General features: G+C 38.2%; 4 protein-coding genes across 4 annotated transcripts in view; 3 read left to right on the top strand and 1 right to left on the bottom strand.

Moving 5' to 3' along the window:
* Positions 1-2,105, top strand: part of LOC131431170 (uncharacterized) — a 31,920-nt gene extending 29,815 nt beyond the window's left edge. Inside the window, exon 2 of the mRNA XM_058596727.1 lies at positions 969-2,105. Coding sequence (XP_058452710.1) covers positions 969-1,739 — 771 coding nt within the window. The 3' untranslated portion in view covers positions 1,740-2,105. The remainder of the gene's footprint in view (positions 1-968) is intronic.
* A 6,047-nt stretch (positions 2,106-8,152) lies between these two features.
* On the top strand, positions 8,153-9,240 carry LOC131431169 (trypsin-1-like). Its single transcript, XM_058596726.1, has 3 exons — positions 8,153-8,246; positions 8,309-8,772; positions 8,836-9,240. Exons 1-3 carry the CDS (start codon positions 8,192-8,194, stop codon positions 9,130-9,132), a joined length of 816 nt encoding a protein of 271 aa, XP_058452709.1. The 5' UTR covers positions 8,153-8,191; the 3' UTR covers positions 9,133-9,240.
* Positions 9,241-15,330: 6,090 nt separating this feature from the next.
* Positions 15,331-18,740, top strand: LOC131429309 (trypsin-3-like). Its single transcript, XM_058593372.1, has one exon. It carries the CDS (start codon positions 15,331-15,333, stop codon positions 16,027-16,029), a length of 699 nt encoding a protein of 232 aa, XP_058449355.1. The 3' UTR covers positions 16,030-18,740.
* Positions 18,741-22,644: 3,904 nt separating this feature from the next.
* On the bottom strand, positions 22,645-26,630 carry LOC131431168 (leucine--tRNA ligase, cytoplasmic). Its single transcript, XM_058596724.1, has 4 exons — positions 26,483-26,630; positions 24,433-26,417; positions 23,008-24,353; positions 22,645-22,946 (listed from the first exon to the last, which is right to left on the bottom strand). The coding sequence occupies exons 1-4, from the start codon at positions 26,483-26,485 to the stop codon at positions 22,738-22,740; spliced, it is 3,543 nt and encodes a 1,180-aa protein (XP_058452707.1). The 5' UTR covers positions 26,486-26,630; the 3' UTR covers positions 22,645-22,737.

Here is a 26,630-nt window from a genome sequence, read left to right as displayed (position 1 = left end):
ATTATATTTAATTATTCAGCTTGAAATATTAATAGCCACACGACATGCAACATGATCATGAATAAGCGTCCAAATTGAAAGATCAACGCTAACGATTCATGCTTCATCGTTGATTGCTACTGAATGGACGGAAAGCTGACTGACAGTGACTTCTGAATACCTTCCGTCGAGCGGCAGGAACTTGTGCCGATGCGCTGCTGGTGGAGGTTGAAGGGCTTTCGGATCAAAAGGAACACACCCTTTGCTCGCTTTACAAAATAAATCCCATAAAGCTGTTAAACTTGAATTTAGTCTTTCAATAACGCTGGTCACGAGTTAATTTTGTGAACGACAGCCTCCACATTAAAAAAAGAAACACTTAACTGGAGCCCTACGATGAGAGATGTTAACCAAATCTCATGAATCACGAAGATCGTGAAGTCGCTAAACTCTAGTGATTAAGTCAATTAAGTTCGAAGTAATAAGAAGGCGCATGGGCAGACGGGTTATTAGGAGAGAAATCCTCACGAATGTGTATAAAATGGGTAATTTAAGGTGAATATTAGACCGTTTCAGTTACCAGACTGCGTGTGCGTGGCTAATTTAAGTGCGCATGAAATCATTAAAGGGCTAAGCATGATCGCCATAACACTTGTTACGTGGTTTCCAATGTTCTGGTAAAATTGATGGTTTCAAAAGTGGTCCAACAACGACATGATCTTATTTATTTCCATCAGACCAGGTGCGTGCCATGTGACCACTAATCAGTGAAGTGTTTTTGCTTATTTCTTTTTCGTGACTTTCGACATCAATTGTCACTATAACGGTGTTCGATTTTATCTGCTGAATCTCGCCATAATTGAATTGACCGGTTTGTTAATTGATGAAAAACTCGCTCTACAAGATGTTTGGTTGAAGAATTCGGACTGAGAGATAAACCATTTCAATTTCAACTAATCTATAAAATCGCTTATTTCATATATTTACAGAATCTTCTGCTCTCAACACTCTTGATGTTTGCTGCTATCCAGATGCAGACCTTTGCCAAGCTGATCAAACAAAAACGATTACTGTACGACCTTGCCGATCCCTTCGTTTCGGTAACCGAAGCAACTTCATACTACCACCCGTCAACGTTCCAACCATCGACCATTTACTCTACCGGTGCACCCGTGCTCGATCAAATAATCAAACCGATCCCATCGAGCCTTCCGTCCTACCATTCCAACCCGTCGCTGCACACCATCTACAAAAACAATTACTTTGAATACTCCAACTACGGTTCACCGTTCCAATTCATCGGTGGTAACCATCTGGGATTCAACGACGAAGAAACCTACATCGCCGATGGGCGTATTCTCAAGCAGTACTCCGTCCTAGAACATCACCCGGAGGAAATCGAACGGCACCGTTTGCTACAGCCGGATAACTTGGACCCATCCTTCTATAACACCGAATTTCCACCGACCGTGTACAACCGTCCGCTCAACTTGCCATACTCCACCACGATCGGTTTCAATCCGCGACTCGGATTGCCACTGACCAACCGTTCGCCATTGCTAACGAAAAACCATGGTCCCGTTGCACTCGGGTCGGGATCACTCGGATACATCCACGGTCCCAATGGGGTTGCCCTCGGGTCTGGATCCCTCGGGTACGTCAGCCATCAGCAACACCGTGACAGTCTTTCCGAGATTTTGGCTCGCAGAAGCCAGATCCGCAAGCCCGGACCGTTGCAATTCGGCCACAATCATGATTGAGAATGGAATAATGGTGTAATATACGCGTTACGCAGTGAAGGTTGTTCCTAGCAGAAATTGAAATGCCGCAAGTTCGTTAGCAGAAAATGCATTTGACGTATATAATCGATTCCGTAGGGGAAAGCGTTAGTGCATTAGTTACCGTCCAACAGCAGCAGCAGCAGTAGTAGTAATTTTTTCATCGTTGAAAATTAAACGCTTTTTGTACATAGTTGCATCTATGAGATTTATTTTAGAATGAATGAACGAAAACGGTAAATTAATTACTTTTTATTAACTTGCTATATGTTCATACGCCAAATTGATATATTGAATTTAATGTACAATAAATGAATTTATATACACTGACAACCACACCTATCATTTATGTTACTTGTTATCACAAGTCTACTAAATACATATTTAAATATCTGTACAGTGTCTCACTATGTGCTAAACTTAGGAATAGCAGCAGTGTGAACGATCACCGAAATAATTAAAAAGAAAATGCATACTTCCAGAGCATCAACATAATTTTATGTTACAAAACATTGGGAATTTATAACGAGCTAGTTAAATTGTAAGCTTAAAACAAATGGTTGACAGTCGGAACCGAACTAAAATTATACGGACAGCTCGCATCGGCTTGTAATAAAAATAAGTTTAGAAAAAGGCTGATCTTTATCAGTGTACTACACTACTACTGCTTTCTACTGATCCTTCCGATATTCCAACGATCTCAGTAAGGTCTCTGACTGTTATTCGTCGATTCTCGAGCACCAATTCGTTGATTCTATTGACGTGTTCATCATCAGTTGATGTTGATGGCCGTCCTGAACGTGGTTCGTCGTCAACGCGTTCTCGACCCTCTTTGAAAGACTTGTACCAATCGAAAACACTTGCTCGAGACATACAACATTCTGAACGTGTCGACACCAGAAATTTGATTCCGCACATATAATTTAATGGAACTTCTTTGTTGAATAATTTCACTCATTATAAAAATAGTCGATTGCACTTTTAGTATTTCAGAAGGACAGACGTATACTAAATACTAATGAATATTTTGACGTGATACATCGCACAGATGTCACTGCAGTCATACCAACATAGAAAAAATATTTCGACGAATGAGGTTACCTAATACAATAAGAGACATCATATTAACAAGATATCCAGCTCTCACATTCCCGAACAAATCATTGGCTACATCATTATTTGTCAGCAGTTCCGAAGAATGTATTACAATTTCTTGATTTTAGAAATCAATCCACTTTCATTCAAGTTTATGATGATGATGATTTCTGATTGCATTGGTGTAAATACAAAATATCATATACTGTCAATACTTTTGAATAATAAGACGATAAGATTTATTCTAATTCTGCACAGAACCTCGAACGGTTTGTTATGTTGATTGTTGTGTTGCTTATAGGCAACATTTTAATTCAGACAATTCTTCAGAAAAAACAACACTTGAAACATAAAAAAGTTTCCACTTCAATTTGTTTTGACATTCAGATTTCTCGGTTGATTTTACAGAAGGCCGTAAGAGCAAGTGACAGTTTCTCTTTAATTACTTTCTCTTTGGATTATTGTGCTGTGATTATAGAATTTTCCTGCTTTTTAAAATTCAGTTTGAAAGTCGAATGTTTCGGGTATCATTTTATGCAGTGTTGAGTGATAAACGTGGAAACCGCTTGATAATTAGAAGAGAAAATAACCAAAGAGAAACTGTCACTTGCTCTTACGGCCTTCTGAGAAGTCAACTGACATTTTTGTGCATGTTAAATGCAAACTATTAAACAATATTGAATTAGTAACCTTTTCCATCACGAGATGGTGTAACTATGTTGTCTTTTTCGATTTGTATTGGATTCCCTTGAGTGATCAATTTTGATATATAATATATTTCATAAGAGCATGATTCAATTTGAACCACAGCTTCGCTCCATCCGTGTGATGCTGGAAAATTATTTCCCGTCTTTTCCAAGATATGCTCATGAATTGGACAAATTTTACAGGATGTCGGCCACTAGCAAAGCCATTATGATAAAATATTGATGCTTTTGAACTATTCGCGACTGAAAAAAATGGACCAGAATACAAACACAGAGACAACATATTGAAACTTCTTTTATTGACAACAACATTCCATTATATTTGGCAGAGCAGTTCATGAGACATAGTGAGAACTTTCCTTCAGTATCGTACTCCAGAAAGCAACCCAATGAAAAAGCGCTGAACTCGTATGTGATACTTTGTACGGTCGGTAAAAGTTCAACTATTACTGCCTGTTGGCTGACCGTTCAATCTGTCACTCATCGGGCACGTTAGGAACTGACATGTGCTAGCAGCAATCGGGTGACAAAGTTTTGCTCTGTTTTTTTGTTTAGATTGTAGAGGTTTTAACCTTTGCCTCTACGGACCAGAAAAGCTTTTTGACCCTATGTGCGGAGTTGTTAATCGAACCCAGGTGGGCTGCTTGAAACGCATTGACTTACCCATCACTCTACACACTTAAATTTTCTTGTTGAATCTCGGCAAAAAAATGCCGAGATTTGCACATCCGAGTGCTCGGTAATCGTATAATTACTCAGAATCTCGTCAATCTAATATTATTGTCAATTGACAGTTAACAATTATTGCCAGCAAAAATTTGGCAAAGCTTGCAAAAGTTATCAGGATGGAATCATGAATTGCCGAGTCATCAGTAATCGAAAGAAGGAAGGACTTTCCTTCATTATTGCATGAATTAAATATCACAAAAGCTAAGGTTTGCGAATGGGGTGTTTTATTGATCTGAATTGAAATCAGCAAACAAGCAAAAAAGCGCAAACACCAAAAAGAAGACATTACGATTAGATTGTTTCAGTAAGTGTATAGAGACCTTTCCAGACCGTCCATTTAAATAAAATAGCTTTGAAATAGAATAAAAAAAAACAAAAGCGCACAACACTACACTTCAATTTAATATGCTTTTTCATTTCAATAAATAACCAAAGTGATTTTTTTGAAGATTTCATGTGCAAATTCACTAAGATGCAAGATTAGATTATTTTTCACTTAGCTTTGAAGTGGTTTTCTTTTGGATGTAATGTATTTTGCTATTGAATCGAACTATATGTGTTAAACACTTCCTTTTCTAGTGGAAAAGAGTACAGCACAAATGTATGTGCAGAACATTTAATTCGGTCAACTCTGTTTCAATTGAAATCTTTGTGAAAAACAATGTGACATTCATATGAAATTCATTAAGAATCTAGAGGTAACGATATATCCTATCGTTTTGATGTGCATTTCAGATAAATGTGGCATGCTTAATATTATTAGTTTTTTACAATCATTTTATGAGTTAGGTTTATGTTTTCATGAATTTCATGTGTTATACAAGTAGTGATAGTTCAAATGCTTGGCACATGATGCCAGCGTGTAAATTAGTTTCAGTGTATCTATCCTCATTTTTCGATCAACCGTTAACTCAAAGTTTCAATGAAAATTATTCAGAGCATCCATATAGATTTATTGGGTCTGAGCAATATAAAGTTGAGCTTTGAGTACATTTCGATATAAAATTCCGCTAAATCTGTTGTGAAAATAGAGGAATGATTCCTTTTCAAATGTTTTGAATAAATAAGTTGGCTTACTTGAAAATAGGATTAAATAGTAAGCAGCAAAGACTTGAATAAGAAGTATTCATCCATTCATGTTACTGTTCGGTGAAATAAAACGTGGCTAGCTAGGGTTTCAATTAGGTTTTGCACGAACATAACATAACCTCACAAAAATGAACAGAATGAACTTTTTTTGACAGTCGCCGTGTATTTTTTTACAGTTTGAAAGTTCATCAGAGGTACATCATTTGAATTGAAAAATTGCAAGTCGCTTCACACTAAACAGATTTATACAAATATCGCTCCTTGATGCTGGAAACGCATTCTTTTTAGTTCTTTTCACTGTGGAACACGTTTTTAACAGGCACTTTTTCGACATTTTTCAATTTTTAATTTGCAGTCACAAAATAAAACAAACACACGGCAGCTGTCAAAGATGAACTTGATTCATCGTCAGTTCATTTGTGTCGTCATCTTGCAAAACCTAATTAGATTTTTTATCGTGACAAATGAACAAGCATTCATCCTTGACAGTTCAGCAGTTTACTGTTTACAAACACGCTTAAAAAAGTACGAGGAGCAGATCTCAAACAATCATCTTTACACTTTGCATAATTTTTTTAATTTGATTAAAACTCTCAATTTCTTTAGCCGTGATTTGATTCTTTTGGGGTTACTTTTTGTATGCTGAATTAAAATCAACATTAATTAACCACCCCCTTTCCACAACCTTAGCCTTTGTGATAATTATTTCATGCAGTATCCGTTTTACTACATTGATCAAAAAATTCCCGGAATTTATTCGGAAAATTAAAAATACAAGATTATTCAAGATTATTAAAATTATTATTATCAAAACCGATATTGTGCGCTTCAAAGTACTCCTCATCGACTGCAACGGACTTATGCCAGCGCTTGATCCAATCCTCGAAGCATTTTTTATATTCAGTTTTCGGTATGGCCATCAAAGCCATTTGTGATTTTTCCAAAATCTCACCTCGAGTGCTGAAACGCGTTTCACGGAGCGGTTTCTTGAGTCGACCGAATAGGAAAAAGTCGCAGGGAGTCAAATCAGGTGAATTTGATGATGCACGAGTTGTTTGCCCACAAGTCTGGTCTTTTTCGGCGAATTGCAGGACGCAAATGTCTCATAACTCTGTCATTTCTCTAATAGTCAATTTGCGGTCTACGGTCATTGATTCTTTGATTTTTTTATGTTTTCATCGGTTTTTGATGTCGATGGCCTACCGCTTCTCTCATCATCATTCACAGACTCACGGCCACTTCTGAAACGTTCGTGCCACTTATAAAAGACTGTTTTCTTCAGAGTATCGTTGCCGAAACACTCTTATAACATTTGCAATGTCGTCGCACCATTGAAACCATTTTTAACACATGCAAACTCGTTGTTCAAAGTTAAATTCTATTTTGAAAATTGTACAAAATCGAGGACACGCTCAATCGCAGATGTACTCAATACAGCGTAACTTTTACAAATGTCCAGGTATCCAGCTGGAAATTCGATAAAATATCAAAAACAGATGTGGTAACCCAAAAAAATAAATAAAAAATCTAACCGGGTGACTCAGAGCGCCATGCGGTGGTGATTCCGGGAACTTTTTGATTAAAGTAGTATATTCAATTACTGATGACACGGCCATTCATGATTCAATCCAAATCGTTTTTAATCGGCAATAATTGAGAGTTAACAAATTTAGGATTACCAACATTCTCAGTAATTATAGATTTTTTCTAGACGATTACCGAGCACTCGGGAGAAAAAAAATGGGTAAGACAACAGAACTAAAAATATCAATGAGGCACCCGTCTTCCTCCTGTGAGCATTCGCAAAATTATTAAAGTTTAAAGTTAATTTTACCATGTGCGCTGTACGTTTTTTTACCATACTCGGTGACTGTTCAGATTTACCGAATAAGTTGTATTTGTATTTACAAAATCATGAAAAAGAATTTGCGGGTAATCGATCGTCTGGTAAAAACTCGCGTAATTATTGTAAAATAAAACTCATGTTCCGAAAAATTGATCTGATCTTTACCGTAAATTTTCGCCAACAAAATGGTCGAATACCGGAATCAAACCTTAGTGTGAACAAAACATAGATCGGCTCTAGCGGAAATTCAATTAATTGGGCCAATTATTCGTTTCTCAAATAACAAAATTACTAAATCATTGTGAAAACTGAATTTTTAAAAAGAGACAAGTAACGGAGGTTCAAGCTACATGTACTATTCTATTCGGTTTTTAGTATATTCTCAACGTAGAAAGGAGATTAACCAAAAACCTCGATTACACAAAGATATCTCATGAACTAGTAATACATTTTATTCGATATAACATTCGATTCTGGTATTGGGAATTCTTCGTGCAATTGGCTAGGAAACTCCCATTCGAGACAACGCATTAGGCGTAACAAAATTTGTGCATGAGTCGTTTCTGCAAAGAAGTAATTCGTAGAACTTTCATATTCCTATTTTGACTTCTCCTATAATAGAGTTATTGTGCAAAAGTTCAGTAAACACAACAAATTGATAGCTACCTTTCAGACGTGAATTATCGAGACATGATATAGAGCTCTTGAAGTTGTTTACGCGAAGATTCGGTAGCAAAACAATGATGCAGTTATTGTGTCGCTAAGCTGGACAAACCGATACCAAGAGTGCCCTGAACTTCTTGAATGGGTACTTGAAACAGGATTAACGCCGGATATCTCTATTGGAATAGTTCAAATGATAAGATTCCTACTTTGTCAATTTTGAACTAACTTTAGTGGGGTATAAAAGCAGAACGCTCGAAATTCACCAGCTGTAGTGTGCAGTAACGCAAGTAACTGTTGAGAAGATGATTCGCTCAATAACCCTAGTTTTTGCCGTGCTAATTGTAGTACAAGGGTCAAGTAGGATTCATTTTAGTTTTGCTTCCCAAATATTCCCATTGAACGTTACTTTCGTATTGCAGTCCTACCCGAGAACAAGGAACTACTCCCCAGACCACGTTACGACCCAAATCTTCATTCGGTAGATGAACACGGTAAGATTGTAGGTGGATTTGCCATCAACATAACGGATGCTCCCCACCAAGTATCACTGCAGTCCCGTGGAAGACACATCTGTGGCGGATCAATCATTGCCAACCAATGGGTTCTAACGGCAGCTCATTGTACGGACGGAGCTAGCGCAAGTAACCTGAAGGTACGGGTTGGTTCTTCCAGACATGCATCGGAAGGACGTCTGATAGACATCAACCGCATTGTTCAGCATCCAAATTATAACAGCGACTCGATTGACTACGACTATTCCTTACTGAATCTGAAGGAAGTTATTGAATTTGGAAGCAATGCGAAACCAATTGCATTACCCAAACAAGGCGAAGCAGTGAAAGACAATACCCGTTGCACGATTTCCGGTTGGGGCAATACTCAGGTAGCTATTCAAGATGTGCCGTTCAAATTAATCCAATTGTTCTACCTTGTCCTATGTTTACAGAGTTCTGCCGAGTCGAATGCCGTTCTACGGGCCGCGTATGTACCAGCCGTCAACCAACAGCGCTGCAATAAAGCTTACGAGATTTACGGTGGAGTAACGGATCGTATGATTTGTGCTGGATTGCGTCAAGGCGGCAGAGATTCTTGCCAGGGAGATTCCGGTGGTCCAATGGTCGCCAACAAAAAACTAGTTGGTGTTGTCTCGTGGGGTTTGGGATGTGCTCGCCCGAACTATCCTGGCGTATATTCACGAGTGGCCGTAGTACGTGAATGGATTCGAGAAAACGCCGGAGTCTGAGCTGGTTCAATAACAAATTCTGCTACGAACGAAGGGCACTACGACCAAATGAGTCGATCATGGGTTAGGCTTCAGTAAAATAAAGTCTACTCGTAAATCACTGGCAAATTGAACGCTTTCATTTGTATAACACATTATTGAAAAGATTCTTCGGTTGAAAGATTTATCACGTGACATACGAGCCTGTAGTCCCTGCGAAAATCATTCTCGACGCGATGTAAATGCAATAGCGATCGACATTGTAGAAAGGCTGCCAACTGAATTTCATCCAAGCATCTCGAGGAAGACCATTAAAGTTGTATATTGTATAAAGTCTCCACTCGTTTACGAAAGGGAATGGTCTGTTTGCACTATTGGCTCTGATTTATTGCTTGAACTCGTGTGCAACAGGTAGTCCCCTATTTATGTTTACACCCCACCGCTGATGGCCAATTCGGCAGGTGGAAGTGTGAACGGAAAATTATTCACTGTGCACATGGGAGTATTTTTATAGCCTAACGATTAGTAGGCAAATAAAATGATAGATTAGTGTTGGCAAGGTCGATCCAACTGGGATGATTTGCATTGCAGCAACGATGGTCTTTCGATGGAGCCTTTCACGAAAACTTTAAATGAACAGAGTATAGTTTCAACCGTTAAACGAAAATCACTAAAAGAAGTACCTATTTCATTTCATTCATTCATCGAATTCACATAGAAGAATAAAAAAATTGAAGTCCTATATACTTGTGCTACAGGAACGATAACGATTTTATTTTATGTACATCAATTTTAAACATGTTTTCACGATTATCCTGTTTTTATTTTCGTGAACTATATTACTTTAATTCAAAGCCAGTTTACTAGTTACTGGTTGAACTTCTGGATGGAATAAGGGTGCAAACATCAAGGACAATCTTTCAACTGAAACTCCAACTTTTCTTTAGGAAATAATAACAATATTTCATCTGCGGAAGGAAACGAAAAGTTAAAATATCACGAACTGTGGCATTGGATAGTCATAGGACACGCAAAAGGAAAAAACTCACAGTACAATAATTATTCTCGGCAAACCCAACACGATGGTGATATGCTTCTAACATTGGACAGGAGTTTGAATATTGGACGAATGATATCCAGCTCCTAACTATGGCAATATTTTAGAAACGATTGAATGTAACCATCGATCCAGATTATCCACATCCTGCAAGTAATGAGTACTTATCAATAATTGTTTCAATTACTATTTGTAGACAGTAGATTCAGTAATTCAGACAGTGTTTAATATGACTTGACGAAGAATATTGACTGAATAAAATATGAAAGTATTATCTTCACGGCATCTTCAAATCATTCATAAAATTGGGAACGTTTCAAACCCACGCGTTCGATTTACTTGAAAAATAAATTAAAATGGTTAAAAATGTCAAATTGAATATTTTACGTGAAGAAAATGAATGTTATGCGAACATCCCCAAAAATGAATAGAATCTATGTGATTTGACCAAACGCCAAGCAATCTACGTGAATTTTCGGTGTGAAAAATTCGATTTTGAAAATGGCAAACAGTGAGTGTTTAGAGTGCAAGTCGTTTGGAAGTACGCGAGAATTTTTTCTAATAACAATTTTATACTACAAAACACAAACAACTGCGATTTTGTTTTAACTTAATATTTCAACTATTCCTGTTTTGTCAATCTTACAAACCCACTCCCACGATTTTATCGATTGTTGGTGGTTTTTTTCAGCCATTAAACTTATATGCTGAAATAAATGTTTAATTTTTCATAGTAAGAATCCTATTGATTTACACACTTAAAACCATTTCTTGAGCTCGTCATAATAAAATGCCGAAACTGATCAGCAACACGTAAATTTGCTGATTGCTCAGTAATCAATACGCATGGTTCTGAACTTCGTTAAATGCATTTACTGATATTTCGGTAAAATGCTTCACTTTGCCGATATTTGGCATAATTGCTTGCTGAATTTATCAGTAAACAACAGATATGCCGACATCAGCAGAGACGTTTGCCGAGATTCCGGAATATGCGCTAGCTGTTGCCGAGATTCAGCATGACAGCTGTCATTTATTGCCGCGTTACATTTCCGCTTCGCATTGTGCGATTATTTTCTGATGAAATTCTCGAGTGAAAAAATGGATAATCTTCGAAGGAGCGTGAAACCACTTGCAAGTAAAAATATTGAATAAATATAGTGACATGTTTCGCTTTATAAAAAGCGATTTTATCAGAGCACTCGCGATTTTAAGGGAAAAACACCCAACACGGGGCTCAAAGCGTCCTCGAGACAAAACTTTGGGGGATATGCGAAAAAATAACCCAATGCATGGAATAATTCAATAGATCAAAGTAAGTTTATTTTTTGAACAATACCGTATATGCATCATTAAATATTGAACATTTATGTAAGCCAAAAATCAATATATATCTTTATTTTCATATTTCCAGCTCGACTCAAGATGGTCGCATCTGGAAACGCCGCATTTTTATGCTACATGTTTTCAGGTAGAGGCTAAGCACTACTGGCAACAAATTTGTAAGCCTTCTTTAAGTGTTAATAAAGGGAATTTTTGATCTTGACTGGCGTGTTTATAATGTTGAGAAATTACAAACAAAATTAATTGACTAGATTTTTAATTACTGATGATTCGGTAATTTATTTTTTCATTTTGTTCGTTTTATTGGATTGCCGAATATTCAGTGAACGTTTCACTGAGCAAACAGTAAATCTTATGCTGACGATTTCGGCAATATTTACCGTTTGTCAAATTTGAGGGTGCCGAGACGCTCAGTAATTTTATTTTTGCCGAGATGATTGCTGATTACTCGGCTGTGCGAATCTCGGCATTTTTTGCCGAGACTCAGCTAAAAAATTTAAGTGTGTATATGAAAATCTGTGAAAATCCCTAATATCAACTAATATTTAAAATAACAATTGCCCTAGTAAATGTGATATAAACTGGTAGGTAAATGTGACATGAAAACTATACACTAAATTTTATCTATGGAATACGTAACTCTTACTGGATTATACATTAGATAACTTCTAAATGCCAGTCCATTAAAATCTACGCAAAAAGTAGAGTGAAAAAAATTCACATAACTTTTTACGTAAGCATGATGTGATTTTTTTATTTGAGTGTAGCATAACAAGTTCAAACAAATCGATTTTCTGCAGCCCGGTGGCAACAATAAGGCGCACTAGCCAGTGCTATCGTAGCCAACATCTCGGGCGTTTGGGGCATTCAAAGCTAGCAAGTCAGTGAGAGCGAAGTAAACAAAAAGAACAGAAATACAACACATCATCGATTGTGAAAGTCAGTATTACAATTTGGCACCGCACATTTTATAACGATATCACAATTATAAAATCAACTTTTTCTTAACAAATCTCACAGATATTTAGCATTAACAAACTTTTATTTATGTGTACATACTTCTTCGTTGTTTTCGTCTTAACGAAAAAGATTATGGTCACAAAAAAATGGCGGCCCAACAGGTTGCTGGTTTTCTCTGCTAAAGATCAGAAAAAGACTGCCGAAGTTCTCAGATGCTACAGAGGCAAAACAAAGAAAAGTGAAAGAACGATTTTTCGGGGCAACTCATGAAAACTCTCGGGTAATTTTTCAAAAGGGCGTATAAGCAAGTGACAGACACTCTCTCTTTCGATTATTGTGATGTGATTAAAAAGATTTTCTTTGATATCACTATTCTGTTTGAAAGTCGAAAGTTTCGGGTATCATTTCATGCAAAGAGTTGAGTGATGAACGTGGATACCGCTTGGTAATTAATAGAAGAGAAAGTAAACAAAGAGAAACTGTCACTTGCTTATACGCCCTTTTAAAAAATTACCCGAGAACTTTGAAAGTGTCTTGTTTTTAGAGAACAAATACAGCTGAATACTTTGCGCTATCAAATAAAATTATTGGTCATTTTGTCGAGGGTTCATCTAAGGAAACCTCAACGAAAAAGACGATTGGAGAATCGAAACGCGATTAATGAGAGCGACGAATGCTCGGACCAATTGATATGTTCTTTGTATTGCGATGAAGCACCATCAAAAACCACTGTATATCGGTGGTATAGTGAATTCCATCGTGGTCGTAGTTCGGTCGCCGACGAATTTCGAATCTAAGGAAACCATCGATTGCTGTATTTGAACTGATAATGCAAGATCGTCATGTGACATACCGTGAGATAGAGACGTCCTTGGGTATTAGTTCCATATTTAATATTGCATGAACATCTGGCCGTAAAAATGGTTTTTTTCTCGTTGGATCCCGCACAATTTGACAATCGCTCAAAAAGAGGCTCGTGTCGATTGGTGCAAGGAAATGTTTAAAAAAATAAGATCGCGGTGCGTCACCCGACTTACCTTATGATCATAAAAGAACCGGAGTTTTCATTTTAAAATTCCCGCGCTTGTCCAATCGGTAAACTTTTATTCTCTCAACGTTGGCAACACTTTTGTACACATTCTGTCATGTTTTTACGCATATCGTACGATTAGTTTTTGTTTGGCGTCTATACAAAGAAGTTGGAAAATTTTCGTGCGGCGATTTTTATAATGGATGAAAATTTAGAACAACGTGCCTGCATCAAATTTTGTGTTGCAAATGGATTTAAGTGTTCCGAAACGTTGAAAATGTTTGAAAAGGCCTTTGGTGAATCGTGTCTAGGAAAAACACAGGCATACGAGTGGTACACGCTTCAAAGGTGGTCGTACAAGCTTGGATCATGGTGAGATCCCTGGCCGCCCAACAACATCTGTTACTAAAGAAAACATTGGATCGGCGAAGCAAATCGTGTTGCAAAATCGTTCTGTACCGATTAGAGAGATTACTGTGTTGTTGGGCATCTCTTATGGATCAGCCGAACACATTTTAACTGATGTTTTGGGTTTGAAACGCGTCGCTTCTCGGCTGGTGCCAAAAAAGCTGAATTTCATTTCATTGCGCCGGCTCACACAGTGTTGGTTGTGTCGCAGTTTTTGGCCAAAAACTCAACCAATATCATCAACCAAGAACCGTACTCTCCAGATATGGCCCCGTGTGACTTTTTCCTCTTCCCCAGACTCAAATTGCCATTGCGGGGAACGCGTTTTGAGATCATAGAGACCATAAAAGAGAATTCGCTGCGTGAACTAAAGGCCATACCTTCGGCGGCCTATAAAACTTGTATGGAAAATTGGATCAAGCGTTGGCATGCATGTATTGCCGCAGGAGGAGAGTACTTTAAAGGCGTTAATAAAGAAATTTATTAAAAATTGAAATTTTGCGTTTTTTAATAAAATTCTGGTTCTTTTTTTTATCATAAGGTATATAAGATCGTAACATGTAACGAATCATAAATATATATGTAGCAATCGACTGTGTGGGTGTTCCAAGACGAACCAAATCCAACAAAAGTTGTTCGCGCACGAAGCACTTCGAAGCAAATAGTCGCCTGTTTTTTCCGGAAAAACGGATCATGTGCCAACTGTGCCGCTGGAGTAACGTAAGACGGTCAATTCTGAATGGTACACAACCATTTGTATGCCTGAAGTCTTTGCAGAACAAGAGAAGACGACTCATCCTATATCATGACAATGCGAGCTCTCACACATCAACTCAAACCAGCACCTTTTTGACCGGCCAAAACGTCGAATTGATGGGTCATCCATCATCTAGGGGAATATTTTGAAAAACAATAAAACCATTTCCGATCAAATATAATACTGTTTCCATTTTTAAGCTAATACATACATACATACATAAGTAACAATTCTCGTAATTGCCTGAAAAGAGCAAGTTGGTTCCATATAAAGGGCGATCACGAAAATATTGCAACATAGTTATTTTACTTATACGTTATGTATTTATTAAATAGAAACTAAATTTTTAAGACTGTTTTACCTATGTATAATGATCAGTTTACATATATTAGATAAAATATTGGAGTTTTTTTACAGTATTATCTGGTCTTTTTCCTTTTTTTTTTGTTGGGCATATTCTGGAGACGGAAACTATGATCAGTCGTAGAAACTCATATTTAAAGTAATTAGATTCCAAGGGTCTAGCCTTTGTTTTTCCGTATAAATTTCATTCGGAAACGGTTAATTATTTGTAGCGAAACTTGATTAGATTTAGTACAAACTAAATTTGTTCCAATGAAGCAGAACACCAGCAAATATAAGCGTATTTCGTTCAAATGAACAATGCTGGATTGTGCTTTTCCTTATCTAGTGGCAATTGTAGCCGCTAATGACTACATCTGCGTAGGATCCATAGTGGCACCTAGATGGATCCTAACTGCAGCTCACTGTGTGGACAACTTCAGAAATACACCAATTTATGTTAGAGCGGGATCACCGTACCGCAATCGAGGTGGAACGAGAATCCGTGTTTTAACAGTTCACATTCATCCAAATTACAGTGCCCAAGTTCAAAATTTCGATGTAGGATTGTTAATGCTGGAACGAAATATAAAATTGGACAAATGCAGCCAATGCATTTCTATGGCTGCAAATGGATTTATGCCATCGATCGGATCAATGGGGCTCATCAGCGGTTGGGGTCGTACGGATCCATACAGCGATAAGTATCAGGAAAAAGTGCAGAAGACTTACATACCAATCATCAGCAAAATGGAATGTAAACATTACTACAGTAGGTATGTAATATCAAGAAATGTGTTCTGTGCACAATACAGAAAAGGTGGCTATGATGCTTGTCACGGAGATTCTGGAGCACCATTCATACTGGACCGAAAAGTGGTGGGAATCGTTTCATGGGGCGTGGGATGCGGCCAGGGAGGCCAACCAGGAGTGTACGCTAGTGTCGGATCAATGCGGCCATGGATTGATTTCGTGATTAGACAGGAATCACATACACCATCCGATCTAGAATGTAGCTAGTGATCGTGTTTTATATTTTAAGATCTAAGGTCTATTCTAACATTTTCGGTCCGATTTAGTGCCGGCTCAGTCCCCTGCACGGACGCAATAATGTTGTATTCATTACACTCATGAACCAATTACTGTTGTCTAGCTGTCATCGGTATATTCAACAAGGTTTAAAAACGAATTATGATGACATTGCATATCAAAAGGCATAAAACTCTTATGCTAGAAAAGAAAAACAAACCAGTATGTCAGAGATTCACAAAACTTATAAATCGATACTTGTGTTTGATACCCAACCCTACAACAAGAAAATCGACTGCTATGTTCTGAAATCCAATGGTGAATGCGTTTTAACGATTCCAATTTCTTCATACGTGAACACTAGGGTGGGACAAGGTTGTATGGGAAAAAATATTTTCTCGCTCCACCAAACTTTTCGTGTTCCTTTTGGGTCCCATAGAAATTATGCAAAATTTTAGCTCGATAGGAGAAACTATATTTTCGCGCCCGCGTTTCAAAGTTTGTATGGGATTTAGTATGGGAAAACTAACTTTTGATAAAAAAAATCATCTGGGGGTCACCCTATATACTCAAAAAATCAGCGGGCATGTAATTTTTGTAGGAAATGTTTTTTTTCATAGTATTAAATGAAATCATCCATATCTTCTAAACCATATGAGGCAGATAGTTTATGTCTTCGACAAAGTTATAGTATTTGAGTTTATCAACAATATTGTGGAAGATTTCAAAGTTGTATTTCTTCAAATAAAAAAGTTAGATTTTTGTGTATCTTTACAGTGAGTTTTGGAACATGGTTTTTAAGTTTAAAAAAATCTTCAAACTACACCGAGCAACTATTGTGAAGACATCAAACAACTCAGATCAATCGTTGTAGCATAATAAAAGAAAGCAAACTCATATTACCACCACTAACAGCAGTGGTGCTAGATACATTAAGGAATGAGCCATCGTTCGGACCTTGTGTCGGTTGTTCTTTAATAACATTTTTTACAGATGTCGGATTATGTTACAGTCTTCGAAGGTTTTCTTCCTCATTAAATTTCCTACAAAAATTACATGCCCGCTGATTTTTTGAGTATATAGGGTGACCCCCAGATGATTTTTTTGTTAAAAGTTAGTTTTCCCATACTAAATCCCATACAAACTTTGAACCGCGGGCGCGAAAATATAGTTCCTCCTATCGAGCTAAAACTTTGCATGGTGCTTATGGGACCCAAAAGGAACACGAAAAGTTTAGTGGAGCTGAAATCAATATTTTGTCCCACCCTAGCGAACACCCTAACGAATGCTTTTAAAATACTGACAACGAAAGAAAATCAACAAAAGTCTGAGAAATCATGTTTTTAAATTATTCTATGTTTAAAAAGAAAGGATTTATAGGGATTTTGAATTATTAAGTTTATAAAGCATTTCTAAGACGCTCAACCAATAAAACTCTTAAAATAGTGATTTGTTATGTTTCTCTTTGGCTTTGTTAAAAATGTATTTTTTATTACTACTCCACGAGAATCGACAAAAACATAAATGAATGAAACTGAAAACTCTGAAAATGAGTTGGAAAGTTCCTTCCGAACGTTATTGTTGAGGACATGGCGATAAGTTTATTCAACCACAAATGGCGAACAGTACGGGGATGTTTTTTATTTGTTTCAATTATACAGATTTTAACCTTCAGGTCTGACTTGCTGCTTCTATGTTCGGGGTTGGGAATCGAATCCAGGTGGGCTGTGTTAAAGGTACAGACTTATCCATCACGCTATACGCATACCCGTACCCCTAGTACAGCGAGGTAATTTCCAGCGAGGAGGAATCATCACATACGAGAATCAACTGGTCACATGTCAGTTCTATTAAAAACGAACCCACTTTAGGAGACCTTGCGAGAAATTAAACAAAAGCACATCAGAGCCTCGCTGAGAAGAGATTGCCAATTCAACTGATAACGAAGTCGCTGATAAAATCATAACAATGACGAATCAATGGACGAATTCGTGACGAGCGAATCCCACACGGGCAGAATTTCGATTCTGCAAATAAGCAAAATGAGTCATGATTTCAGAAAAAGCGTGTATTTTCATGTTATGATTATAGACCATGATCAAAAGTTCTCGGGTCATAAGCTATTTTGTTTTTCTTGACTGAAACTGAACGTAACGCATATTACATTGGTGAATATAACTTCATGGGTATTGATGTTATCACGGTCTTGTTTGCAGTATAAACTTAGTTGTCATTTCTAAAAATAAGACTAAATCTCATTTCAAATGAACGGCTGAATGCAAAAACCGCATGAGTGCATCTAAGTTTGAAAAGCTCCTTTAAGGGGTTACACCACTGTAGAAAAAAAGAGAAGGACTTTTTTGGGGAATTATTTTGGGATCCAAAAAATGGAGTAATCCGAATTTTGTATAAGCACTTTTTAATATGTATATTTAGGTACTAAAAATGATCAGTTTTAAAAATTGAAAAACTAAATGGAACCTCTAGAACAAAACCTGTTTTAATCCACCTAGTGGTGTAATGATGCCTTTCTCATGTACATATAATATTGAGGTATTCTATTTATGCATAACATACAGAATAAATGCATAACATACAGAATAAAACAGTGCTTTGATTGCGTAAGTCATCATTAAGAGAACGAAATGGGTTCACTATTATATGCACTTCCGGACCGGAACCCGAGAACCAAACTCTTCTAGTACGCACTCTAAATTATTGCATCCGAAAATATTTTAAGTGACGGTGTACAATATTGAACACACTTTACCCTATAACTCCGGAACCGGAAGTAGGATCCGGATGAAATTCAGGAACACACACACACACACACACACACACACACACACACACACACACACACACACACACACACACACACACACACACACACACACACACACACACACACACACACACACACACACACACACACACACACACACACACACACACACACACACACACACACACACACACACACACACAGAGACATTGCTCAGCTCGATGAACCGAGTCGAATGTTATGACACTTGGCCCTCCGGGCCAATTTTCACTAGTCGGTTTTTCAAGTGATTGCATAACCTTTCTATATGAGAAGGCAAAAAACAAAACATTTTCTTATATCATATTACAGTCTGCATAGAGGTACGTAGGGGTTTTTTTAATTATTTGATTTTCTGTAAAATGGCAGCCCTTTGAAAAAAAAACGCATTTTTTCATCACAAAATTGTTCATAAAAAAATATTCACAATTTTCAAAAAACCCTACGTACCTCTGTGGAGATAACTATCGAGAATATTTTGTAGAATTTTTGAATCGATTGGTCAAGATTTACCTGACTTATGTTTCCGGCCAGCTCAAACAACGTGGTTCTGAGATAAACGCGTTTAAAGTTTTCGGTGCTGTAAGATCGTATCTCATACTTACATGCCATTAATCGACAATGCCCGCAATCCCAGAAAACCGATACTTTTAAAAACAAATGCTTTTATCTGGTTTTTGCATTAAAATGTTGAACAGTGTCGCACACTCGGAGGGCCGAGTGTCATATAAAACTATGCACGCACTCTTCTCCCAGATGGCTGAACGAATGTTGTTTGGTTTGTACGTAAAGTACATATTTAGTTCCGAATTCTTCGCCTTCGGCTCATCATTGACTAACCCATCACGCTATACCCGTCACCGATGAAACATTTTTTGACGTGAATACGTCTCACTTTACTATGGGGCACCTTTTCAAAATTTACCCTCTGGAAGAGTGGTTTTGATCGTGAATATTTCTTGTTTTATTCAACGTATCATCATAATTTTTTTACACGTCATCGGAGATTTCAGCAATTTGTGATAAAATTTCCAGTAATATAACCACAAATTAAAATTTCATATTTGGTAAGTGAAAAAGGTGAAAATTTGATGCTTCTTTTATTCTAGCCTGCGTAGTTGTTTCATTCAGTTCAGATCGGAATCCAGGTCGAGAATCCAATTCTAGTGTTCAGTTCTGAAATTTGATTTCAAAATGCAAGACCAGATATTATTTTTCATTTTCATAATCCAGATCTAATATTCAGTTCCTCGTCCGATTTCCAGAAATGAAATCCAGAATTCTGGAACCTGGACCAAATTTAAGAATGTTATTCTAAGCCTGGTTTATGGACCTGAAATCTGGAACATAGATCAGGATCTTGGTTCTAGACCTAGACTTTGGAGCTAAAATTTGGAAAAGAAATTTTTTGACTTGAATATGAATTTTGAAATAGAATTCTGGATTTGAAATTGAGGTTTGCAAAACTCCTATCCAGAATTCGGACTATAATTTAAGTTCAGAATTTGGAAATTGAGTTCTGAACCTCAAGTTCTGCAATTGCAGCCCTGGAAATCTGGATCAAATTCAGATCTCAAACTCAGCTTTATTTCCAGAATTCTGGAAAGTTAGAGAAAGCTGGCCTAGAATTAGGATACAAAACTCACTTTTACAATTCTAAAAGTGTAACTGAATTCAGAGTCTAGATTCTAAAGATTTCTGAACTATATTCCGGATCTGGATTATACAACTCAGTTTCGAAGCTAAATTTTGAAAATTGATTCCTGGATCGGACTATCGAAGAATCCTGGTCTCGAATTCAGTTACAGATCTCACGTTCAGTGATCAGTTCAACAATCTACATTCAGAACTCAATTCTTGGACTTAGTTTCAGAATTCTGTTCCAGGGTCTATCATCAAAATTGAGTTTCAGAATTTAGGTCCAGAATTCATTTTATTCGTATGCCATGCCATCCGGTTATGTTTCTGGCATAACCCACCACTCTTTTTTTTCTTCAACTTCGATGAAGCACCAGGCTCGCGCATGTATTGGTATGACGTGGACTAGCCGTCGTTGAAATTCGTTCTCGACAATCTCGCTTCGTCCCACAGGTGCACTGAAAGAGAGTGCAATGAGAGAAAACACGCACATAAAGGCCATACTCACTAAAGGACTATTCACACATATCCGATCCGGTTCAGTGCCGGCACAACACTGTGCACGGATACTGATATTATTTCATTCGTTTTCTATGCGCGCATTCACACCTATCCAGCACAGTGCCGTTTCCGTGCAGCTCGCCGTCAGTGTCGCGTCCGTCCGGCAAACTCAAATTCGTCGTCACCGATATTTTTCATTTTCACTGAAGTCGATATGTCATTGCATTGGCTGTGCCGGAACGGAAACAGCACGGAAACGGAACGGAAGGGTACCGATAAAAAAGAACACTGACGGCGCACTGAAGGCACTTTCACTGAACCGTCACGGAACTGAAATGTGTGAATAGTCCTTAAGGATTTAATCATTTCAATTTTTCACACTCGTTGCACTGTTTCAGTGCGCATGTGGGACGACGCGAGATTGTCGAGAACGAATTTCAACGACGGCTAGTCCACGTCATACCAATACATGCGCGAGCCTGGTGCTTCTGTTCAGTCCGTCGTCGGTACCGTCGTAATGGCAATAGGAATTGGCTTTTAATGTAATAAAGGTTATGACATGAAATTTTTTAAGAAAATATGTGAAATGTGAAATCATCATGGCTCCAACACAAAGTGGCGTGCGGATAATCTTTGACATGTATCAAAAGTCGCGAATTTATTCATTTATTTTATTTCAAAATGATTACTGTGCAAGTATCAATTGATACAGGTATCGATACTTTATTACCTTTTGATACCTTGTATCGATTCCCAAAATTTTGATATCCCGATACCCTAGGTATCGATACTTTGACTTCCGAGTACCATCCCTAGTACAAACCAAACAACATTCGTTCAGGCATCTGGGAGAAGAGTGCGTGCATAGTTTTATATGGCACTCGGCCCTCCGGGTCTCGGATCAAAAGTGATTGCATAGCCTTTCTATGTGAGGAAGGTAAAAAATTCAACAAAAAATAGTCTGTAATAATTTGGTTTACATGATTTACAAAACCTTTGTTCTAACCTCTGTGCCATCAACGCAACCGTAGAATTAGAACAAACTTATTCAAAAACGAAAACTTATTAACAAGCGCGAATCGTGCAAGTGCAAACCAAGTAATCTTCATCCGATGAGCGATAATCGTAGGATGGGTATGGTTGTATAGTTGAAATGAAGATTGTCAAATGATATAATTCGAATATCAGTTAGCTTTCCGAGACAGTAGACAAAATAAAGCGTTTATGGTCGGGGTAACTAAAAACAATGGCATCTCATCTATCAGCTATTCCTGTGGTTTGAAGAGTGACACATTGTAACCGGGAATAGCAACCAGGTCATTTATATACAAGAGTGCCTGGGAAAGCCCTTCCTTTGGGAACACAATTGTTCCGTTCTGATTTCGAATCTTGCCATTACGAAAAAAAGTGCACAAAGCGGTATGCCGCGAACAACGTCTAGATGGGCTGTGTAAAAGATCTTCCACGGCAGGGCAAAATTTTAGTTGATATTCCGGTTCCGCTAAATTTAGGGAACTAATCTCTCACTTTTCTGAACACCAGCCGAATATTTAAAGAAAATCAAACACGATATCTCGAGACTTGATTTATCAATAAAATTATTTTTTGCGAAAGTTATGAACTCATACATGAACTAAAAACTGTTATTAAAAATACCAATTCAATGAATTTTCAGTTTTACTGATCTTTTACAATTTGAAATACAAGCACCGCAGTGAAGAAGATACAAATGAAACTCAATTAATAACGTAAACAAACGAAGTACCGATAATGAGATCTTGCGATTTTTCGTTGGTCAAGGATATCTGCTTTTTGTCTGCGTCAACGTTTAGTGTTCCATCTTCGAGAGTCAGTTTACCACTGCGGAAATCCTGAAAAGCAGGAAGTTTTCGAGGTCCGAGCGCAGGATCTTCATAGCGTAGAATTTCCAATGCTTGAATGTCGGCTGAAATAGAGCAATCGAATTAGCTTACTGTAATGACACGACTAGCTCCGCGTTTTTCTACCTTTGTACCCGATTTGCTTCGCCAACTTCTCTCTGAACGTTCGGCTAGTGTCTCCTTCAGATAGATGCAAATTCACAGTGAACAAACCAGATCGCTCCACGGGGTTTTCCAATGTAACTGACACACTAGGCTTTACCGTGAAAACAATGTACGGAACACCGGGGCGAACTTCCTCTTTCATTTTTTCCGGAGCGTCTGGTTGATCTGTAAATCCGATGGCAATCGATTCCAATTCCAATGTATTTTTCAAATATTCCAAATTTCTTTGCAGCACTTCCCGTTCGTCAAAGTCTAAAGAAACATTCATCGCACTTTTACCTGGTCCACCGGCAGATTCAACGCGTTCTCTCACCATCTGGGCAAATGGCATTACACGTTTCATATATTTTTTAAGTATTTCCTTCTTACCCAACTCCACCGCAAGTACCTTATTGTCGGGCAGACCATTATTTTTTTCGAACAATTCCCGCATTGTGTCCAGCACGCAAGATTGCCAAGGTGGAAAAGACTTGGCCACCCAAATGATCGCTTCAGTTGGCTTGACCGCAGCCGGCGGAGCAGCCTTACCAGCTTTAGTTTTTACCTGCGAAACACTCTTCAGGTTCAAACGGAAAGAATGTGCTGCGTCCAACAAATAAGCCGAGCATTTAATCTTATTTTCGTCTATGGCTCCAACCTGCGGCCAGGAGGCCTTCATTATACTAGATTTATTACCAAGTAACTCCCAGACATGCTCAGCCACGTGTGGACATATCGGAGCGATCAAGAGAGCTTGGCGTCTAATGAACTCCACGACTAGATCCACATGCATTCCCGCAGATCCGCAAAACTCTCTGTATTTATCTCTCGCCGATTGCAACTCAAAAAAGCCAGTTCTAAGTGCTTCCTTAAATAACATTTTACGATAAAACTCGTCAGTTTCTTTCGTTTTTAGATTCATTTCGCTCATAAACACAGCATCATTGAAATCATCCTGTTTGCCCTTCCGTAGTGCAAACCTCGAAGCCAACGTTTCCTTAACCCATTCAATAAACGTATAAAGTCGCAAAATGCCCGCATCGGCAGTGCTCACCACAAAGTTGGCGTCCTCTATACTATCACCGGCATCGGCAAGACACAGCCGTGTTCCGTCGGCACTGAACAGAGCGATTGCTTCATACAGTGTCAGGAAATTACCTTCGGATTTTGACATTTTGGCCGAATTCAGCAGCAGGTGACCATTGCAGCGAATACCTCGAGGCCATTTAGCCGAATCGTTGGGCCATATGGCTGCGTGGTTGTACAGGAAAAATGTGAGATGGTTTTGAATAAGATCCTTTCCCGAGACACGCAAATCAACCGGATACCTGCAGATAGAGTATGTCATGAATAATTTACAAATTTTACAGTATTCTATTTTAAAGTGTGATCTGAGTTCAGACGTACCAATAATTAAATTCCTTTTTCATCTTCTCTAGGCTTTCTTTCTTGATTTTACTTTTACTGGGAAACTTCGCATCACCGAAGAAGATATAATCCCAAACTTCACCAGTCATGTCTGCCGCGGTAATCCCTAGTGGACTAGGTTTCTCACCACGGAAAGAGCCTCCTTGCAGAAGATGCACTACGGTGTAAAACGCCATATAAATAGTGGAATCGGATAGTGACTCAATTAACCACTGTTCATCCCACGGCAGCTTCGTTCCCAAACCATAGGTACGGGAACAAGCATATTCGTGTAACCAATCGAGGCAATGTTCAAAGTTTCGCCTGACCTCGTCGTGGAATAACTCCATCGTCTTCAGATGATCGAAAGCAATCTTTTGCCATTTTTCTTCTCCATAGTTGAGATACCACTGGTCACACAGAGCGACCACACATACGTCACCGGAACGAGACATAATAGTCTTTTCAGGCTCGTAGTAAGTGTCGGCTTCGTTGCGATCGACTAGATATTTTTTTAAATCTTTTTTCACGTCCTGAACTTTTTTGCCTGCGTGTTCACCTACCAGCAAGACTCCATCGTAAAATCCTTTCAGATAAACCATTTCCTTAGCTTCCGTAAGTTTGTCACGGTCATTCTGGCTTTGAATCTTTAGCTTCTCACATACGGTAACCGCACTCAGATTGCCTAGACCAGGAACTTCAATGATTGGAATTGGTTGAAAAGGCAACACCATTTCATCCGTTACAGAATATTTTTCTCGGAAGGCAGGTTTCTTTTGGAGATCTACCAGCGCTGCATAGTCATCGGGTGAATCCGAGGGAACCGACGTTACAATACCGGTTCCTTTGTCTTCTCTAATCGATAGCATCGGTAGCGTGTAAATTGTTTTGTGTAATGTCAGAGGAGCAACCAAAGACAAACCTATAATTTCCTGACCTATCAATTCTTCAATTTCTTCAATTTGACCGTCAACGGTAGTGAAGCCTTGGTATGACATATTCCTAGCGGCTCGTCGGGTACAAATCCATATCTCATTATTTCTAGTAGTTTTAAAGGCAATATACTTAATATCTGGATGCACCCAACAATTGGTTTGTCCGTACATGGTTTCAGGTCTCAATGTTCCACAAACCAAATAAACCGGTACGTTGACTCCTGCCAACTTGCTTGGCAACTTTCCAACAATCTTCATTTTGATAAGAGTATATTCCTGTGGGCCAACTCCTTCACCCGATGACCTGTCATGGTCCATACAAGGTTGCCCATCCTTTGGAGAGTAAATGGTATGCCGTTTCCCGTACATAATCTTTCCACGTGCCTTCAAATGGTTATATTGCCATCGCACAAAGGAGTCAAAGAACGGATTGGCGTCAGTCGTTATAAATGTTCGTCTCCAGTCGATGTGAAATCCCGTCGATTTCAAATCTTGAATGGCAAGCGGAGGAAAATACTCCAACCAATGATCCGTTTCGGCAAATTTCTTAATGTCCTCATCATTCAATCCTAGACTTTGCATAATTTGCCACTGATATTTAGTTCCACCAGACTTGGCAACGGCCTTACTCTTTTTACCTTTGCTTTTATCTTTCGGAACAACGTCCCTCTCTTCAATTACTACTTCTGTTTGCTGTGGGAAAACCGGGGGGCATCCAAAATCTTGCATCTCTCGCTTGAGCTTATCAGCACATGCCTTGATGGGCATTCCAGTACAATGAAATCCAAACGGGAACAAAACCTGCTTGCCTTTGAGTCGTTGATACCGCACAATAAACTCGGCCTTAGACAGCGAAAACGTGTGGCCTAGATGAAGCCTTCCATTCATGTATGGAAAGGGAAAAGTTACCATAAATTTTTCATCGGCACTTTTCCTCTGAGCATTAGGAGCATCATTTTCGTGAAGTTTTTCTCGCTCCCATCGAGCTTGCATTTCCCGTTCGATTTGCTGTAGGTATTCCACCTTAAATGTTCCCTTCCTCTCAGTAGCCTAAAATTAAATTATTCGAGGAAACGTTGCATCATTTGATTGAAGCCAAATAAGAGAACCATTACCATTTTTTTAATAAGAACAAATTCAATTATAGTATGAAAAACGAATCTAATTCCACGATTATACGGAATATTGTAAAAAATCTTTTAGCAAAACCGCATTGCTCAGATGTAGAAATACCACATCAAATCACAATCCGCTGACGTTTTC

This window comes from Malaya genurostris, chromosome 2 (assembly GCF_030247185.1).
Source record: "Malaya genurostris strain Urasoe2022 chromosome 2, Malgen_1.1, whole genome shotgun sequence".
In the NCBI taxonomy this organism is placed as follows: Eukaryota; Metazoa; Arthropoda; class Insecta; order Diptera; family Culicidae; genus Malaya; species Malaya genurostris.
The sequence above is the reverse complement of the archived record's forward strand: the minus strand, read 5'-3'. Positions and strand labels throughout refer to the sequence as shown.